The sequence below is a fragment of the Lynx canadensis genome, chromosome A3 (assembly GCF_007474595.2).
Source record: "Lynx canadensis isolate LIC74 chromosome A3, mLynCan4.pri.v2, whole genome shotgun sequence".
Classification (NCBI taxonomy): Eukaryota; Metazoa; Chordata; class Mammalia; order Carnivora; family Felidae; genus Lynx; species Lynx canadensis.
The window spans coordinates 45,882,307-45,899,132 of record NC_044305.1 but is presented as its reverse complement, the minus strand read 5'-3'; the positions used below and the strand labels follow the sequence as shown (position 1 = coordinate 45,899,132).

The 16,826-nt window shown below is 41.4% G+C and overlaps 1 protein-coding gene across 1 annotated transcript in view; it reads right to left on the bottom strand.

Annotated features, from left to right (window-relative positions):
• Positions 1–16,826, bottom strand: part of KIZ (kizuna centrosomal protein) — a 143,999-nt gene that overhangs the window by 19,746 nt on the left and 107,427 nt on the right. Inside the window, exons 8-9 of the mRNA XM_030310207.2 lie at positions 11,126–11,291; positions 10,186–10,251 (exon numbers count right to left, since the gene is read on the bottom strand). Of these exons, the coding sequence (XP_030166067.2) occupies positions 10,186–10,251; positions 11,126–11,291 (232 nt within the window). The remainder of the gene's footprint in view (positions 1–10,185; positions 10,252–11,125; positions 11,292–16,826) is intronic.

Genomic DNA, 16,826 nt, shown 5'->3' with positions numbered 1-16,826 from the left:
ACCTCCTGTGGCCCTTCTCTGAGCAGGGTCATCGAAGCCCGCCTGGAAAACTTTTGTCTTGGATGTAGCTGCCCTGAACTGAGTGATAGAGGGAGGGTTGGCAAAATCAAGCTGGGGACTGCTGGGCACATCGCCTGCCCCATTCCCATGTGTGATTCTTCCAATGGTTTCATGGCAAAGTGAAGCTTAAAAGGTAAAAGGATTAAATGCATTCACTTGGAGGAATAAACACCAGAGACACCAAAACAGCTAGAGGCATTGGAGCAGCCAGGCGCGTGCTGCTGGCTATGAGGAAGTCTGTGTTGGGGATCAGACACTCAGAGCTGGGAGTCACTCTCCCATGGCATGTTCACATCCTTATTTTAGCCATTAGAGCTGCAACAAACAACATATGAAGGGCTGGGAGTGGACTCGAAGGCAATTTGCTGAAAAAAATAATTAGGGGAGGTTGAAGGCTACAGAGCCTGTAAAGAAAGAGGGGAAGAAGGGTTCAAGTCCATAGATACTGCATACAGACTGGACAGGGTGGGACCATAAATGCAGACACTTACTGAGGCCGAGCAGGTACCATACAGAAGTAACTCTGGCGCAGTGGGAACAGTGGGCAGGGGAGCCCTGTAGCAAATTGCTGCCAGTTGGGAGAGTGGGCCAGACTTCTTGCCAGACTTCTGGCAAAATTAAAAAAAATGTTTTTAATGTTTACTCATTTTTGAGAGACAGAGAGAGACAGAGAGTGAGTGGGTGGTGGAGGGGCAAAGAGAGAGAGAGAGAGAGAGAGAGAGAGAGACAGAGAGACAGAGAGACAGAGAGACAGAGAGACAGAGAGAGAGAGAATCTGAAGCAGGCTCCAGGCTCTGAGCTGTCAGCACAGAGCCTCACTTGGGGCTCAAACCCATGAACCACAAGATCGTGACCTGAGCTGAAGTCAGACGCTCAACTGACTGAGCCACCCAGGCGTCCCTGGACTTGTCTTTTTTAAAAAATAAAACACTGCACGTGTCAAACAGAGAATACCTGTAACCTCAAAACTGAAAGGCAGTGAGCAATTTTTTCTTCACTGTGTAAGCACAAGAACCCTTAGAGAAAAACTTCAGCCAAGGGATACAAGTTTGATGTTAGGAAAAGCTTTTTTTAGCTGAAAGTTGATTGGAACATATTATCAAGGGGGGCTGCAACAGCTGTATGGAGATTTTTAATGAGCCATCTTTGGAGGCAAGACTCTAGTTTTTGCTAGGGGTGCTCCAACAATTCAGACATCCTCTTGGAGTGGTTTAGAAGGTGAGTATATCAACTTTATAAAGCAAAAGAGCAAAAGTTACTGGCATGAGGTTTGTGGCAACTAAGGCCCAGGCATTCCTGGAAGGAAGGGAAATAAAGGATCAGGCTATTAAAAGTTGCACTGTGTTGCCCAGCAAATTCATAGTTACTTAATGAATGAATGAAAAACAAAGAACGAAAAGTAACAAATGTAGAGGTTCGAGTTAGCTGGCTTAAACAAGGTAGGGGCAAAGTTCATATGGTTCCAAGGGATAAGACTTTAGTTTTCCCAACTGCAAGTAAACTTTAAATCTGCAAATTGGAGGCCTGGGTGGCCCCTTAAGTCTTCATTTTCCAGCCTGTGACTTAGAACTCCAGAAAAATGTTTCTTCCCATTGGTAATGTCAGACTCTCAGGAAATTATTGAGTAGTGCAAACAGTTTGGTAAAACAAATGTTTCTAAAGAATAGATTCGAATGTTCTGGTGTACACAGAAACAAATACACATGTGTCCTCAAGCCTTCCTTTCTGGGTCTCTCAGTCAAGCATCCATTGTATACTCAAATCTGTGTCAAGATTTAGTTTAAAAGTAGAAAATAGTGGAGGTTTAAAACATAAAACATGGCAAGAGGTCCCGGGGGGTTAAAATCTATCCTTGGTGATTAATTCCAGAGCAGTGACACAAGATAAATATATTTTTTCCTACTTTGTTACATATGCTGGCCAAACCCAATCATGTCTTCCTGCAAAGTGGTGAGGGATCACTGAGACTGTGTTTTTTTTTTTTGACATGCATTTTGTGTCTAGAAAATGGAACAGCAAGGGAAAGAAAGAGAAAACATGCTGAATAAAGGGAGGTAGGAGATGATGTTGGTGAGAAAAGGAGAAAGAAAAAGCTTCAACTTCTTATCGGTCGTTCTCTTTTATATGCAAATGTACACCTGCTAAAATACTTCTAAATCTACAAATAAAAAGAAAATATCTGATGAACAAGTGCTTTTAACAACCCGTTACAAGAGCCAGATAAATGTGGGGTTCACCAGCCTCGAAGGGGTGTCTCCGAGGCAGAGAGTCTGCCCAGGGCTTTCGCAGAAATCCCCCATGAAGAAAGGGAAGAGCTGGGCCCGGAAAAGGAATAACAAAGAGGGATGCAAACAATACTATCACTCCGGCTAGAAAAAAACGACCTTGAACTGACAAGAACTGGGCATCTTCGAGTACAGAAGGATAATTACTATTCCCATCTGAAGTGTGCAGTAATTTTAAAATGAAATTTGAAAAGTACTTTCCATCTGCTGAGTTTCCCACTGCTATTACTCACATATTCCTACACCCATGCAATTTTCCTCCCACCCTGTGCTAGATATGTGGCTGATGCAGCAAATCCAGTCATCTTTGCAAAAGAAAATAAAAATTGGGGGATGCATTTCTAAAATTAATTCTGAAGATAAAGATTATTGCTTAAAATTCAGAATTATTCGTCTAAGTGTAATCTGCTCAAATGAAAATGAGAGACTATGAGGATATGGGTGCTTCCATGATCTGAAAATACAGAATACTCATTATATTTAGGATTTTTAAAGTTAAAGGCCGTAAGTCTATGTGAAGGTGAGACATACAAGGTTGGATCCATAACTACAATCGCTTTTCATGTCCAGATTTTCTGCCATTAACCTCACTCCATCAGTTGTCCTGGGCTGGTAAACCATCGCCAGGGAGAAGGCTGATGCATACAGAAGAGAAGAAACGCTGGATTCAGCTGACTTGCCTGGAGCTGCTTCAGAAAATAAGTATTTACATCACATTCTTAAATTCTATGGAGCAATTCAACAATTACACCTGAAAATAAACGGCAGGCTTGAAACTGCCCTTTAATGAATGTTCCAAAACTGAACTGAAACACTTCTGCTGGTATTACTTCCCATGTAAACTTACAGCTCTAGTGCCTGCCACTTAACACTGCTCAGTCCTGGGAGGTAAGTTTTCAACTCTGAAAGTCATAGAAGCTTTAACTTTTCAAAGATGGCACAATCTGATGAGGAAGCTGTATTTCATTGGCACTATTTATTTTTCAAAACAGTATTTTTAGTGGCTTTGCAGGCAATGATTTATATGAGAAGAATCAGAAACAAAGACAGTAATATTATCATTTCATCATTTATAGTAGAACCAAGAATAATTGCTGTATAAAGATGAGCTGGATGCTAGAAACATAAAATACACAGAAAACCCCTCCTCATCCAGTGTAGTGAGTTGAAAAGTATCTCTCCCCAAATTTATGTCCACCCAGAACCTCACAATGTGGTCTTCATTGGAAACAGGTTCTTTGCAGATGTAATTAGCGATGGACCTTATGATGAAATCATCCTGGATTTATGTTGGCCTTAAATCCAATGACTGGGGTCTTGGTAGGAAGAGGAACAAACAGAGACAGAGAAAAGAAGTCAGTGTGAATATGGGGCAGAGACTGGACTGATACTGCCACATGTCAGGAGCCATCAGCAGCTGGAGCAGCCATGGAAGATTCTCCCCTGAAGCCTTCAGAAGAGCACAGCCCCCCTGACACTTTGATTTTAGACTTCCAGCATCCAGAACTGTGAGATAATACAGTTCTGTTGGTTTAGGTTTGTGGTACATTGTTATAGCACTCCTGGGAAAATAATACACTCCCTGTTCCCCAGTTTTACTGAAACATCTAAAGCCCAATCTCTCTTCTTTCTCTTTCTTCACTTGAGTCTCTTGTGTAAAATGGCAGTGTTTCACCACCTGACTTGCAAGGGCTCTCTCAGCTTTGAGACCCCCTGCTCCATGGTCCTCAAACTTGGGGGACCACATGGGTCTATGTAAGACTGATGCCTGGGTCCCACCCCCTCAGGGGTTCTGATGTCACCGATCAAGGGTGTGGCTGGGGCACGGATGTGTAAAACCCTGCATGGGATTCTACTGCACAACTACTGAGAAGAATTTCTCTAGGCTCCTCTGAGTTGATTACCTTGAAGGCAGGAGCATCCAATCAAGAGCACTCTACAGAAAGATATCTTTAATTCTTTACTGACCACTTTAAATCAACACCACCACCCTCAATGTCACGAGTGAGGAATATTTTGCTCTAGCAAGCAATAGGCAGTAGGCCCCATGGGTGAAGCCCCAGCAACCTGAACCCTACCATATAGGAGGGCCATGGGGACTGCACTGGACAGCCCAGCAGCACATGGCAGGTTCCCTCGGTTTTGCATGAGTTGGGTGCTCCCTGTCTCAGGTACAGCAGGTAACATGTCTTCACATGATTTTTGTGCATTTCTGGGACAGGACAAGTGAGACACACTCTTAGAAAAGTCTGAGCAGTGGAGGTTGTACTCTGGCCGCCAGCAGTTGTCACTGCAGTCTTGTCTTCCAGGAAAACTCTAGTCACCAGCGACCACCTGGCTGTTGTGTGTTTCCAGCCCTTTCCCAGTGTGATGAGAAACTCAAGTAATCGTGTTTTGGGAAGCAGCGCCCAGAACCCCAAGTGGCAACCTTCAAATCTATGCTGACCTCCCACAAAGCTTTTAAATGGACGTACCTCAGTATGACCTTGAATATTTCAGCTTGCCAAAGAATATCAGTGAGAAATGGCACAGTCAGGCAACCACTTTCAACACAGCTTGACCAAGAGAATTGGTGTCAAAAGAATGAGAGGCTGAATGGACATTCTTAGAGGCTTAATCCTCTTGAGATAAAAGCTGAGAGGCCTTTTCACATGGAGCTTAAGGAGATGAGTTTTGCCAGGATGGGCACGTGGGGTGGGAAAAGAACTGGTGGAGTGAATGACTGAAAGAGATAGTATTCTGGCCTGAATCAACAAGCATTAAGGAAACTCCTTAATACTCTCATTTTTATTCATTCATTTGACGAAATAAGTACCCACTGTGTGCCAGATACTGTGTTAAGGGATGGGTTTTTATGAAATTTAGCATAAGCATGCATTACTTGCTGAAAAACTCATTTACCCCGCAAAGGTAAATTTAGTGCAAATACAAGGAAAATTCCCAATGTGGTAAATTTTACTCGGGGGTACAAGCTGTTCAGAGGGAGACTTTCTCTCATAAGGTAGGTAAGTATCACTTTAATCCTGGCTTAAGTGTTTCAGGGAAACACTGAGCTGAATATCCAACTACTGGCACATAGTCTCAGGCCTAAGTGCACTCAGGCTCGCCCCTCTTTATCAAGGGCAGACCTCTGGTACAAGCTATGCCCGGAAAGCCTCACAAGCTGCCCACCTCTCTAGGTCTAACATAAGGGAAATGAAACACACGGCTTTGTTCATCAGTGCTCTCAAAGCATCCTTTGCACAGCTCCTCTTTCGCTGGGATACACACTGACATTTCACTGACCCAGACATCCTGATGCAGTCAACTCCAACATAAAAAGAAATTGGAAGAGTGGTGGGATGGAAGGAGTTCAAGGCTTAAATCTTAAAGTTTGTGTTCAAGATCTAACACTCTAGCGACATGGCCTTGAGCTGGAATCTTAACCTTTCTAAATTTCTGTTGGACCATCTGTAGAACAAGGCACTGATGTTTATCTCACAGGGCTGTTATGAAGATTGGGGGTGATGGAGGCTTAGTGAGGGCAGGGTCGCATGCAGTCTTTTGCTGTCCTGGTATTTCCAGGATGCAGCCCAAGTAAAGATGCAGCATACATGCAAATGAGAGACTACTTAGTGTACACAAAAACCACATATTCACTGATATTCAAATTCATCTTTGATTTCTACCTGGATTCTTTAGTGTGAACAGCCAGACTAATAGAAGGAGCAGACTGCATTAACAACAGCAGATCATACAGGCTGTGGATGTGGGTGTGGGTGTATATGGAAGGATTTCTGTGTAAATTTAAGCACAGATTATGGGAGCCAGAGTTATGAAACTCACACTCTCCCAAATGATGATTAACAAAGCAGATGCCTTCAGAGTGACAGCAAATTCTTTAAAGATGAGCCCCCTTGCCAAGAAAACCTGTGTTTGAGAGTGATAAACAAATAAGAAAAGGAAAAGAAGAAATGAGAATGGTGGTACACTTGATTCCTTCAATATGGACTGAGGATCACAGACTTCTAGCATTAGAAGGAATGTCAGCATTCCCAGAAACAGGAATCCTTCCACAGAGCCCCTCTAGACAGTGGGTTCCTGCCATGGTTCAACCACCTGGCAGCTGGAGGACACACTTGCTTTTGCTGAAATGAAGAGTGAGGAAGTTCTTCCATGACTGAGCTGTGAATTCCTTCCTGCAACACTCACATAAGGGGCCCCTGGGCTACATTCTGTAATTATGCCTGATAAATGTTTGGTATGTGGCAGCCCCACAAATATTAAAAGATAGGTTTTGTGCCCTTTTCAGGTTAAACTTTCCCAGGACCCTTGTCATTCTGAAAACAGTTCTATTTCAGAGCTTCCCACCCATTCTGCCCAGCTTCCTGGTGCCTGCCTTGAATTTTGCCTCAGCCTCTCTCTTTACTACATCTCTCCTGAGATGGCTGTAAAACAAATAGTGTCACACAGAGGACCCACGCTGAAGAGGAGCACTTTGGACTGTCATAAGTTACTACTGTAACCTGCTGGTTGTCCATTCGGGGAGCATTTTAACATATAACTAACATATAACTTTCAATCATATCATCTGGGTTTAGTTACACTAAAGCAGCCCAGGGTCTTATTAGAAGCTAGCTTATCCATGAGGGATGTTTCCACAAAAAGGAACCACAGGAAAACACTGAAGATAAATTTAGACTGCTGAGAAAACCAGTGTCCTCACTAGACTTAAGGTTTTAACAAACGTTTCACATATATGTGTGTATATTTGTATTTCCCGAAATGTGTCTCACAGAACATTAATTCTGTAGGCCATTTATAGGAAGGATTCTATTTTCAGATAGGAGATTATTTGAAACTCTAAATTCACACTTTTAAATGGCTCATTTACAGGGCGCCTGGGTGGCTCAGTCTGTTGAGTGTCTGATTCTTGACTTTGGCTCAGGTCATGATCCCAGGATTGTGGGATCGAGCCCGGACCTGGGCTCTGTGCTGAGCATGGAACCTACTTGGGATTCTCTCTTTCTTTCTGCCCCTCTCCCTGCTCACACGTGCTCACTCTCTAAAATTAAAATAAATAAATTGTTCATTCACTGAAAGTTCTAAAAGTCTTTAGCAAGCTCCAGAGCACTGTGCTGGCTGTAGAGAGAAAGAGGGGTCAAATAGGGTTTGGTCACAAAACACGTATTCCTTGACATATCTTCTGGGTGGAGCACTGCACAGAGCAGATTTGGGGAAATGCTGCATCAGCTCATCAACACCTGTGAGACCACACCAAGGGAAGACTTCTCTGGTGATGAAGGACGCTGCAATGTCCTCAACCGTGGGCACCTCAGGCTTATGGTGCATAAGCCCTCACAGAGACATCCGGCCTCCACCAGGGAAAACTCCAGGAACTACTTCATTAACTTCTTCATGGGACTAAGTAGAAGTTCCTAAAATATCATGGGACTCTCCTTAAGATTCTTTTTTGATAAAGTAAACATCCTTCTGGATTCAAACCATTCATTGAGTTTTCAAGTGGAAATTTCCTGCAGAAACTAATTACCAGTACTATGCAAAGTACTGTCTATGAGAAATTATGGCAGCAAAAGGCTTGGGGGGTCTTGGTCCCAAGTGGTTACTACAGTTCAGGAGGTAGCATTCATGTATTGAGTGTGTAGTACATGCTTGGTGCTTTCACACACATGACCTCATTTCAACTTTAGGACAACTTTTCCAGGTAGTATGTCTTTCCCAATACAGAGGCTCAGAGGGGTGGAGAAATAGAGCAGGGAGTAAAGAGCTGACATAGACAGCTGATGCCAAAGCCCAGGTTCAGCTGCCACATCTCTCCCAGAGGACAGCCCCTGGAATATTCTTTTCCTTTGGAATACTCTAGAAGGAATGCAGCTCATACAACAGGAAAGCCTCAACAAAATTATTATGAAGAGGGTGGCGGACTGTATCTTAAGCCAAACAGGACACCTGCCCTACTCTACCAAAGGCCAAATCTCCAAATAATTATGCCAAAAGTCACAAAGACCTAATAAAGAGACGATGGTCAAGAACTTGGAGACTGAACTAATACAATGTTATATGACAATTATATCTGGAAAAAAAAAAAAAAGAACTGAAGATCAAAGTAACTTCAGTGACACATGATACAATATAGTATTAAGCAGAGCCAAGGTGCCTGAGGCCCTCAGACATCAACTTCATGGGAGGTCTGGTGGGTGGGAAGCACAGAGGAGAGTGTGGTAGCCAGGACAGAAGGCAATGCTTAAACAAAGTCACTGGCTTTGCAAGTTTTTTTTTTTTTTTTTCTTTCACATTTCCCAAGTTAGTTTATGACTACTACTTTGGCATAGAACCAGGCGCAAGGCATTTTTTTTTTAACTGCCAACTATCAATGGGTCAATGGCAGAATGATGGAATTGCAATTTCTTTAAAGATCCTAATGGCAAATAATCCTTGTTACCTCTAGGCTTGTCACACCCCTTTCTTCAGGAAGAGGAGAAAATTTTGAAAGCCCAGTATTTAACTATCTCTTCTATTCTAAAGAAAGTCTATGAGAAAATACCATCTGCATTAATTTGGGGGAGAGTCATCTATATGCAAGGGATGATTCCAAAGAATACTGGAGAAGTAAGAATGGGTAAGTGGATCATTTCCTGGTTTCCACCCAATAAGCCTTTGTCATTTCCTCTGAAATAACTTCAGGGGTCATTAGATACTTGTGCATTCAAAGGTAAATTGCAAAGGAAAAGCATCTAAATGACTTCTTGGTTATTTGCAGTTTGGACTCGTCCATACTTCTATTAATAAGAAGAGACTCTACCAGAGTTCTCTCAAAACGAAGAATAAGAAAGCAATAAACATCTCGCTGGGAAAAGGTTTAAAAGAAAAGAAAACCTCTGCATTTTGGAGTGAAATATTATCTGATGCAGAATATATACAATAATTGCTCTACTATAAACTCCCTTTTCAAAACCAGAGTTCATCGCAGAAACATGGGCTTAAAAAATTAATCATCAGGCCATGAATTGTACTGCCATAAACGAAAGCCATTCTTTTCTGCTTATAAACAACAAAACTACCACATATGCAGATGCATGCCTCAGTACCTCCGTGCAATGGTGTATTTACTTGTATAAATATTTAAAGTCAGACCTTTGAATTTCTAATGAAGTAGGACACCACTTTACAAAATAAGGTACTAGTAAATTTAGATGTATGACAAATAGAACTCTGTTCAGAATACTAATTGCTGCTGTTGATATTCTAAAAGTAAAAAAAGTAATGATATTCAGATTCCATATAAACAAGCCTAATACATGTGCAGAAATCTTAATAGGTCTTGATGAAGCCTTACTGCTAAAATTGTTAAATTATCAGACAGGCTAACCACCTCCTATTTTTGGTTAGTTTTAAGTTATCAGAGGTACAAGGCAAGCTTCCCGGATGGCATTTCCCCCTCCCTGCTCTTATTTTAATAATACACATTCAATTATCACAGGAAAGAAAAGAGTAACATCAGAAACATCTGTAGTTTGCCATATAATGACTGGGTGTTCCCCATGGAGACTGACCTTGTCACCCAGACGCAGGTGCTGAAAGGCTGTGTGATGGGGGTGCTCACATGTGTAAATGTAAGACATGATTATGAAGAATTCAATAGACACGGTTATTTTCCACCTTAGTTTATGTTAACGTAAACTCACACATCCTGCTCTTACAATTTAATCTCCTGCTCCAGCATGTAGCAGTTGAATATCCTCGCTCTTAGTGGAGTCCACAAACCACTAACCTAGAAGGTTCTGATTACATAATAAGGTTGAATCCTGTGTTTGAAACTCACAGGCGACCGTAACTTTACCTGTGATGGGGATCTTTGCTGCCATGCTTTCTTCCCTGCTCTCGTCTCCACAGCCACTGGAAACTTCTAAAAACAGAACACATGATGATAAAAGTGTATTTCAAGGATATATTTATGGAATAGACCTTCGTCCTTTTATTTTAATTGCCATTCCTTTTATTTTCATTGCCTCTCCATGTCTGTTTTTTGATTAGTTTATTTTTTTTTGTCTGAAATAGTACTGTTTCTAAAAGGAAACTGATTCTAAACCAAAAGTTCTCTCTATGCTGTTTTCAAGCAAAATAATTTAGCCTGACATCTATCAAATTCAAATGGAGCTTAAAACAAGTAAGCTTCAAATCCTGCACATGTATATCAACCGCTGAGTATGTCCTGAGCAACTCACAGCTCTCTTGGAAATACCATCACAGCAGTTTACTGGCATGAATTGACAGTAACACTAAAATTATCACAATTTCTGGACACTAAACATTGGCTATTAAATTTGGCAGGCATAAACTCAGATTCTTGGTCATCTGTTTAGACTTTTATGAGGTTCCATTACAATTAAAAAGAATGTTTACAAATTATGAGTAAATTTTACTAAGTGATATCAAAAACTTCACAGTATTTTATGGAATCATCTTCATCTTTGTGACACAATCAAAATGATCTACTGTCAAGAGGTTAGTTTTGCTAAGATTTCATTACTTATGAAAACTTATTTTGTTGGAAATTCAGCAGAACTGCAGACCTACGATTAGGTTTTCCATTCCTGTTAGACTAAAGGAAAACAAATACATTTACTAAAAGGTGGCTTAAAACAAGTAAGATATTATGCATATTAAAATCAGAGGTATTCTCTGGTCAGCTTAATTTTATACGTATACCTTGAGAAAGAGGGTGTTATGGTGACTCTGAACGCACTTCTTCTGTGGACAGAATTTATAACAATAGTTACCTTGTTCCCTTGTACGAACACTGTTGAGCCACAGAGCGGGCTTTGCTTCCTTTATTCCACTATTGTCATTCAGAATAGATGGCAGGCTGCAAGATGATTCATTACTGTGAATAGCTGACCTATCATCACACTCTTCCGTAAGGGCTTTTTTCAATAATGCCGTTGCCTACAGTGTTTAAAAGAAAGCACAAAGAAATAAAAACAAACTCTAGTCACATTACCCTTGGTCTCAAAAACCCAGCCTTCAAATGTAATTTCAGGTTAAGCTTTACTTGGGATTTAATTTGCTTCCTGACATTTAACTGAAATTTAAATGTCTTCAAGATAAGACAACATCTGATTATTTTCCAGCATAATTTCTTTACAACAACTTGCACTTGCAGTGACACCTTTTTTGAGGACTTACGGAATGCGTAAGTGTTGACTCGTGAAGTATGTATATGAGATGTGAGCACCTCTGTTAATCTGGGCTTGTTTATCCAAGATTTACTCTTTCATTGCATGAATCTGTTTTTCGGGCATGTAAGACAGTTGGGTTTGGAAAGTAAAAGAGATCTGGAAAAATGTGACCTTAAGATATCCCCATCCTTCTGTTTTTTAAAAATTTATTTACTTATTTATTTTGAGAAAGAGAGTGAGCATGAGTAGGGGAGGGGCAGAGAGAGAGAGAGAGAGAGAGAGAGAGAGAGAGAGAGAGAGAATCTCAAGTAGGTTCCATACTGCTTGAGCTCAATCTAATGAACCATGAGATCATGACCCGAGCCAAAATCAGGAGTCAGACACTCAACCAACTGAGCCACCCAGGTGCCCCAATATCCTCATCCTTCTAGAAATGACCCCTGAACTTCCCCCAAACGGGAAGATTACAGAAAAACTTTGTGGCTAAGGAGGATATACTAAAGCAAAAAGAGAACTAATCTTATTCTAAATCATAGTCTTCAATCAAGGATAAAGACACTCTGCACTTTGCCCCTCAGTCTGCTGGGGAGCTTGGGAAACTTGCCCACCACACTGCCTATCTGTTTTCAAAGGGCCCTTGAAGTGTCTTACCTGTATCAGCTCATGCCTCACGGGCAGGCAGGTGGCACAGATTTCATCATGGCCAACTTGAGCAGTGGAGAACAAGTGGCAATTAACAGGACAGGTTAATACTCACGTCTATTTGTCAGGTCAGCACTCTCCTCCCAAGAAATAAAAATACACTGCTAACAAGAGGTAACCAATGATGACATCACCTCCTTCCAGAGAATATGTTTTTACCTCTCTTCCTACTTAGAACTGATGATTTGCCCAGTCTTTTGGCAGAGGAAACCGAGGTGGTGGTGCTGACCTATCACTGGTATCAGACAACAGGAGTAAACACAGGGTGGTGTTGAACCCAACCTGTGGGAAATGAACACAAGACTCTAGAAGAGTGGAACTGCACAAAGCCTCACAGGTTATCTTTAGTCTAAGTGAAAAGTGGTAAAACCATAATTATCTAGTAAACAAGAGGGAAGATAATAATCTTTCCTGTGATTAATATGAAAGAAAGTGAAGATGCCCTGACAAAGGGAATTACTGAGGCAGAACATGGAAGATCCAGCCTTGTGAGTTTGGCTTGGAACATATTTTGAGGTCACTGCTGTCAGCTTTGACATTCCTGCAAGGTTCTTGCCTTCTGCCTTTCCTAGGACCAGCTGGCCTCCTGGACTCATGCCCATTGTAGAGGATTGCCATGATTGTAGAGGATTTAAGGAGTTCTGGTCTAACTTCGCATCAAGTTAGACTTATAGCAAGAATCTGTCTGTAGTCCACTTCTAGTAACCAGGTGCTTTTCCTCTATTTATTTAAATTAGTCCTTGATTTTACTTTTACTCCAGTTATGGTAACTCTGTACTGGGATGATCTGCACAGTATCTGTGTTTCTGCAGACTAGAGTTCAGGTGTAGAGTCCTGTTTCCGAAGCTCAAGCGAGAGCTGGTTCCCATCACTGGCTGCCATAGTGCCCTAATTCCTGTTGCCTACATGGACCACTGTGCTGCACCTGCTTCCAGGATCTGTCCAGGAAGAGAGGTATAAAGAGTAGGACCACCTCTTTGAACTGCCATCACTCTGTCATTATGGTCTCTGGACCATTCCAGCATATCTCAGTTCTAGATCTCCACCCATCCTGATCTAGTCTCTTCCCCCAGAGAGTTAAGCTCCAATTCTGTGTCCCCAATAATGCTGGCTATGTGAAAAGCATTTTAGAACGTGAACAAAATGAATTCGCCCAAATTCTGTAGTGAAAGCTGTACATTTCTTTTTCTGATAGTTAAAATAATCCAAACATTCTGAAAGAGCCTCAAATATGCATTTCTTCCCCATCTTACCTTATGCAATAGCTGTAACTAATAATTTCTTGGCATGACTTCATAATAGCCTCTGTCTTAACACATGTCTTAACACATATCTTAAGAATAGAATTGTTCAAGGGCTATTGAAGCTTCTTGTGCTTTGTGCTGTAGAATTTGCAGATACCAGAAACTGGGGTTGTCAGTGATTCAAACTATTTCTCACTAGGTCCTCAGAGATGACACATAATTTATCTCACTGGTTTGTGCATCCCTTTTCATAGAAGGGATCCCTTCCATGAAGCAAATGGGATCCCTTTTGCTTTAGCTGGGTTCCAACTGGGTCTCAGAAAGAACACAGAATAAAATGCTACACTAATACAGTAAATTGCTTTCTTTTTTTTTTTAAATTTTTTTTCAACATTTTTTATTTATTTTTGGGACAGAGAGAGACAGAGCATGAACAGGGGAGGGGCAGAGAGAGAGGGAGACACAGAATCGGAAACAGGCTCCAGGCTCTGAGCCATCAGCCCAGAGCCCGACGCGGGGCTCGAACTCACAGACCGCGAGATCGTGACCTGGCTGAAGTCGGACGCTTAACCGACTGCGCCACCCAGGCGCCCCGTAAATTGCTTTCTAATAAGTCCTTACATGCTTGATAACCATACAGCACTACCACTAGTTCTATACCAAGCACCCCTCTTCTTTCATTCCAGAGAGGTAAGTAGAGTGATAGGCATACTGCAGGTTTTTATTTATTTTGTACATTTCATGCCATTTATCTTTACTCAATACTCCTGTCTCTAGAATTTCTCTTACTTTTTTTCATAGAGACATTTACTAAAAGGACTCATCTTCTGGGGCGCCTGGGTGGCTCAGTCGGTTAAGCGTCCGACTTCGGCTCAGGTCACGATCTCACGGTCCGTGAGTTCGAGCCCCATGTCGGGCTCTGGGCTGATGGCTCAGAGCCTGGAGCCTGCTTCCGGTTCTGTGTCTCCCTCTCTCTCTGCCCCTTCCCCGTTCATGCTCTGTCTCTCTCTGTCCCAAAAATAAATAAACGTTAAAAAAAAAAAAATTAAAAGGACTCATCTTCTAAGATAAGTCTATAGATAATTTCTCTTTTTTTCTAAGTTTATTTATTTACTTTGAGAGAGAGAAAACAACGTACATGAGTGGGGGGGGGGGAGAGAGAGAGAGAGAGAGAGAGAGAGAGAGAGAGAGAGAGAGAGAGAATCCCAAGGAAACTCCATGCTGTCAGTGCAGAGCCTGACTTGGCTCAATCTCATGAACTGCGAGATCATTAGCTGAGCTGAAATCAAGAGTCAGATGCTCAACCAACTGAGCCACCAGGCACCTCTATGTCTTAACAATGACTTTTTTATATCTGTGAAGATTTTTGGTAGAGGGTCAAATTATAACATGAGAATGGCTAGGTTGGCTTTACTGGATCATGGAGCCAAAAGAGAGCAGATGTGCCCCCTGGGTCATCTGCAGAGGAATCCACAATATAAGGCCCTAAAAGCAGGGAATAATGATAAGCAGGACAGAAAGAAATATCAGCCTCAGACAAGGAACAGTCAGAAAGTTTCAAGTCAAAAAAAAACTTCTGCAGAGCCAGAAGAAACATCTGTAATATATTCTCAAGACGTACTGTTTGCAGACCTTTCAGAAGGGCATATTTCTAAGGAAGCCCCCAGTTTGAAGGAGTTTGCAGTCTGAGGCCACAACACTAACCAGTACCTGCAAAGGAACAAAAGCCCAGAGAAGAGAGAACAAGCTACTTTACACAGCTCATGCTGGGACTGAATGGGCTCTGCAAATTGGAGCTCTCTATGTGAAAAAATGCCACCAGACAACAACTTTACTAGCGGCCTCCTGATGGTGCTTATGAATGGACTATGCTTGGGTTTCAACTTACCCGTTAGCGAATAAAGGCTCTGTTTGACTTCATACATTTGGAGCCTAGGAGGGAGATGGAGACTGTCTCACTTCTCTCAGTTGTCTGATGCCTAAGTCAATACCAACAAACTAGTCTCCTCACTTTTCTGGCTTCCCAGGAGCCAGGAGAAAGACACACACTGTTTGCAGGATGACTGATGGTGGTAGCTCCACATTTCAGATCTTATGAAAGATAAATCGTCCCATGAATTATACTCAGCAGGACACCTAGTTACTGGTTCAACTCTACTAGAATTTTTCTCAAAGTCCGGTTTAAATATGGATCCTGCTAGGTCTAAAATCCCAAGAGTCATCTCTTAATTTATATCCAGAAACTTATCAATTATGATATTCACATGCATAGATAAATGAAGATATTACTGGAAAAGACATTATGTCCAAAACACCATTAAAAGAAATGAAAGGAGAAAATCAAACTGCTCCAAATATTGTAACAAATCGTACCAATTTATATTAAAAAAGTTCTTACAAGTCAGTAAGAAAAAATATTTCTAACCTAATAGAAAAATGAGCAAAGAACACGGACCTGCAAATTATAAAAGAAGAAATACAAATGGCTAACAAATAGGTAGGGGAAAATTTGACCTCAACTATAATGTAAAGGTCAAATGAACAAAAAAAATTGGATGTCATTTGCACTTCTCAATGCTGGTGCTAAAAAAAAAAAAAGTCTGTAGTATCCAGTTTCATAAAAAGTTCACAGAAATGATATTTTCATTCATTCCTCATAACTGATGACCCTTCCAGAGTGAGATGTACCAGTGCATAGCTATAGCCTGAGAGATGCACACACCCTCTGACTTGACAGTTCCACAGCTAGAAATTAATCCTAAGGAAATAGCATAAACATTTGTAAAATCTGAATTGCTCAGATGTTCTTTGAAACTTTTTTTTACTAGAGTAACAATTAAAAACAAATGTTAGGGGTGCCTGGGTGGCTCAGTTGGTTGAGCATCTGATCCTTGATTTCGGCTCAGGTCACGATTCCAGGGTCATGGGATCGAGCCCTGTGTCGGGCTCTGTGCTGAGTGTGGAGCATACTTAAGATTCTCTCTGCTCTCTCTCTCTCTCCCTCTCTCTCTATCTCTCTTTCTCTCTCTCTCTGACCCTGTCCCCAGCTCACGCTCTCTAACAATTAAAAAAAAAAAAGAAACCACAAAAACAAACAAAAGCAAACAAAACAAAACACAAATGTTCAACAGAAGTGTGGTTAAAGAGACTGGAGTATCCTCACAGAAGTCTCAAACATCCATACAGATGTTTGAAATGATGTGATGTGATGTGATGATATGAAGGGAATGTGATGATATGAAGGGAAGTTCACTTGTGACAAGTAGGAAAAAAAGAAGCTTTGTACACAGCCAGTATAGCCCATGCTTGTCAATACATTAAATATTGAAAACCACACACTGCAATTTCAATTGACA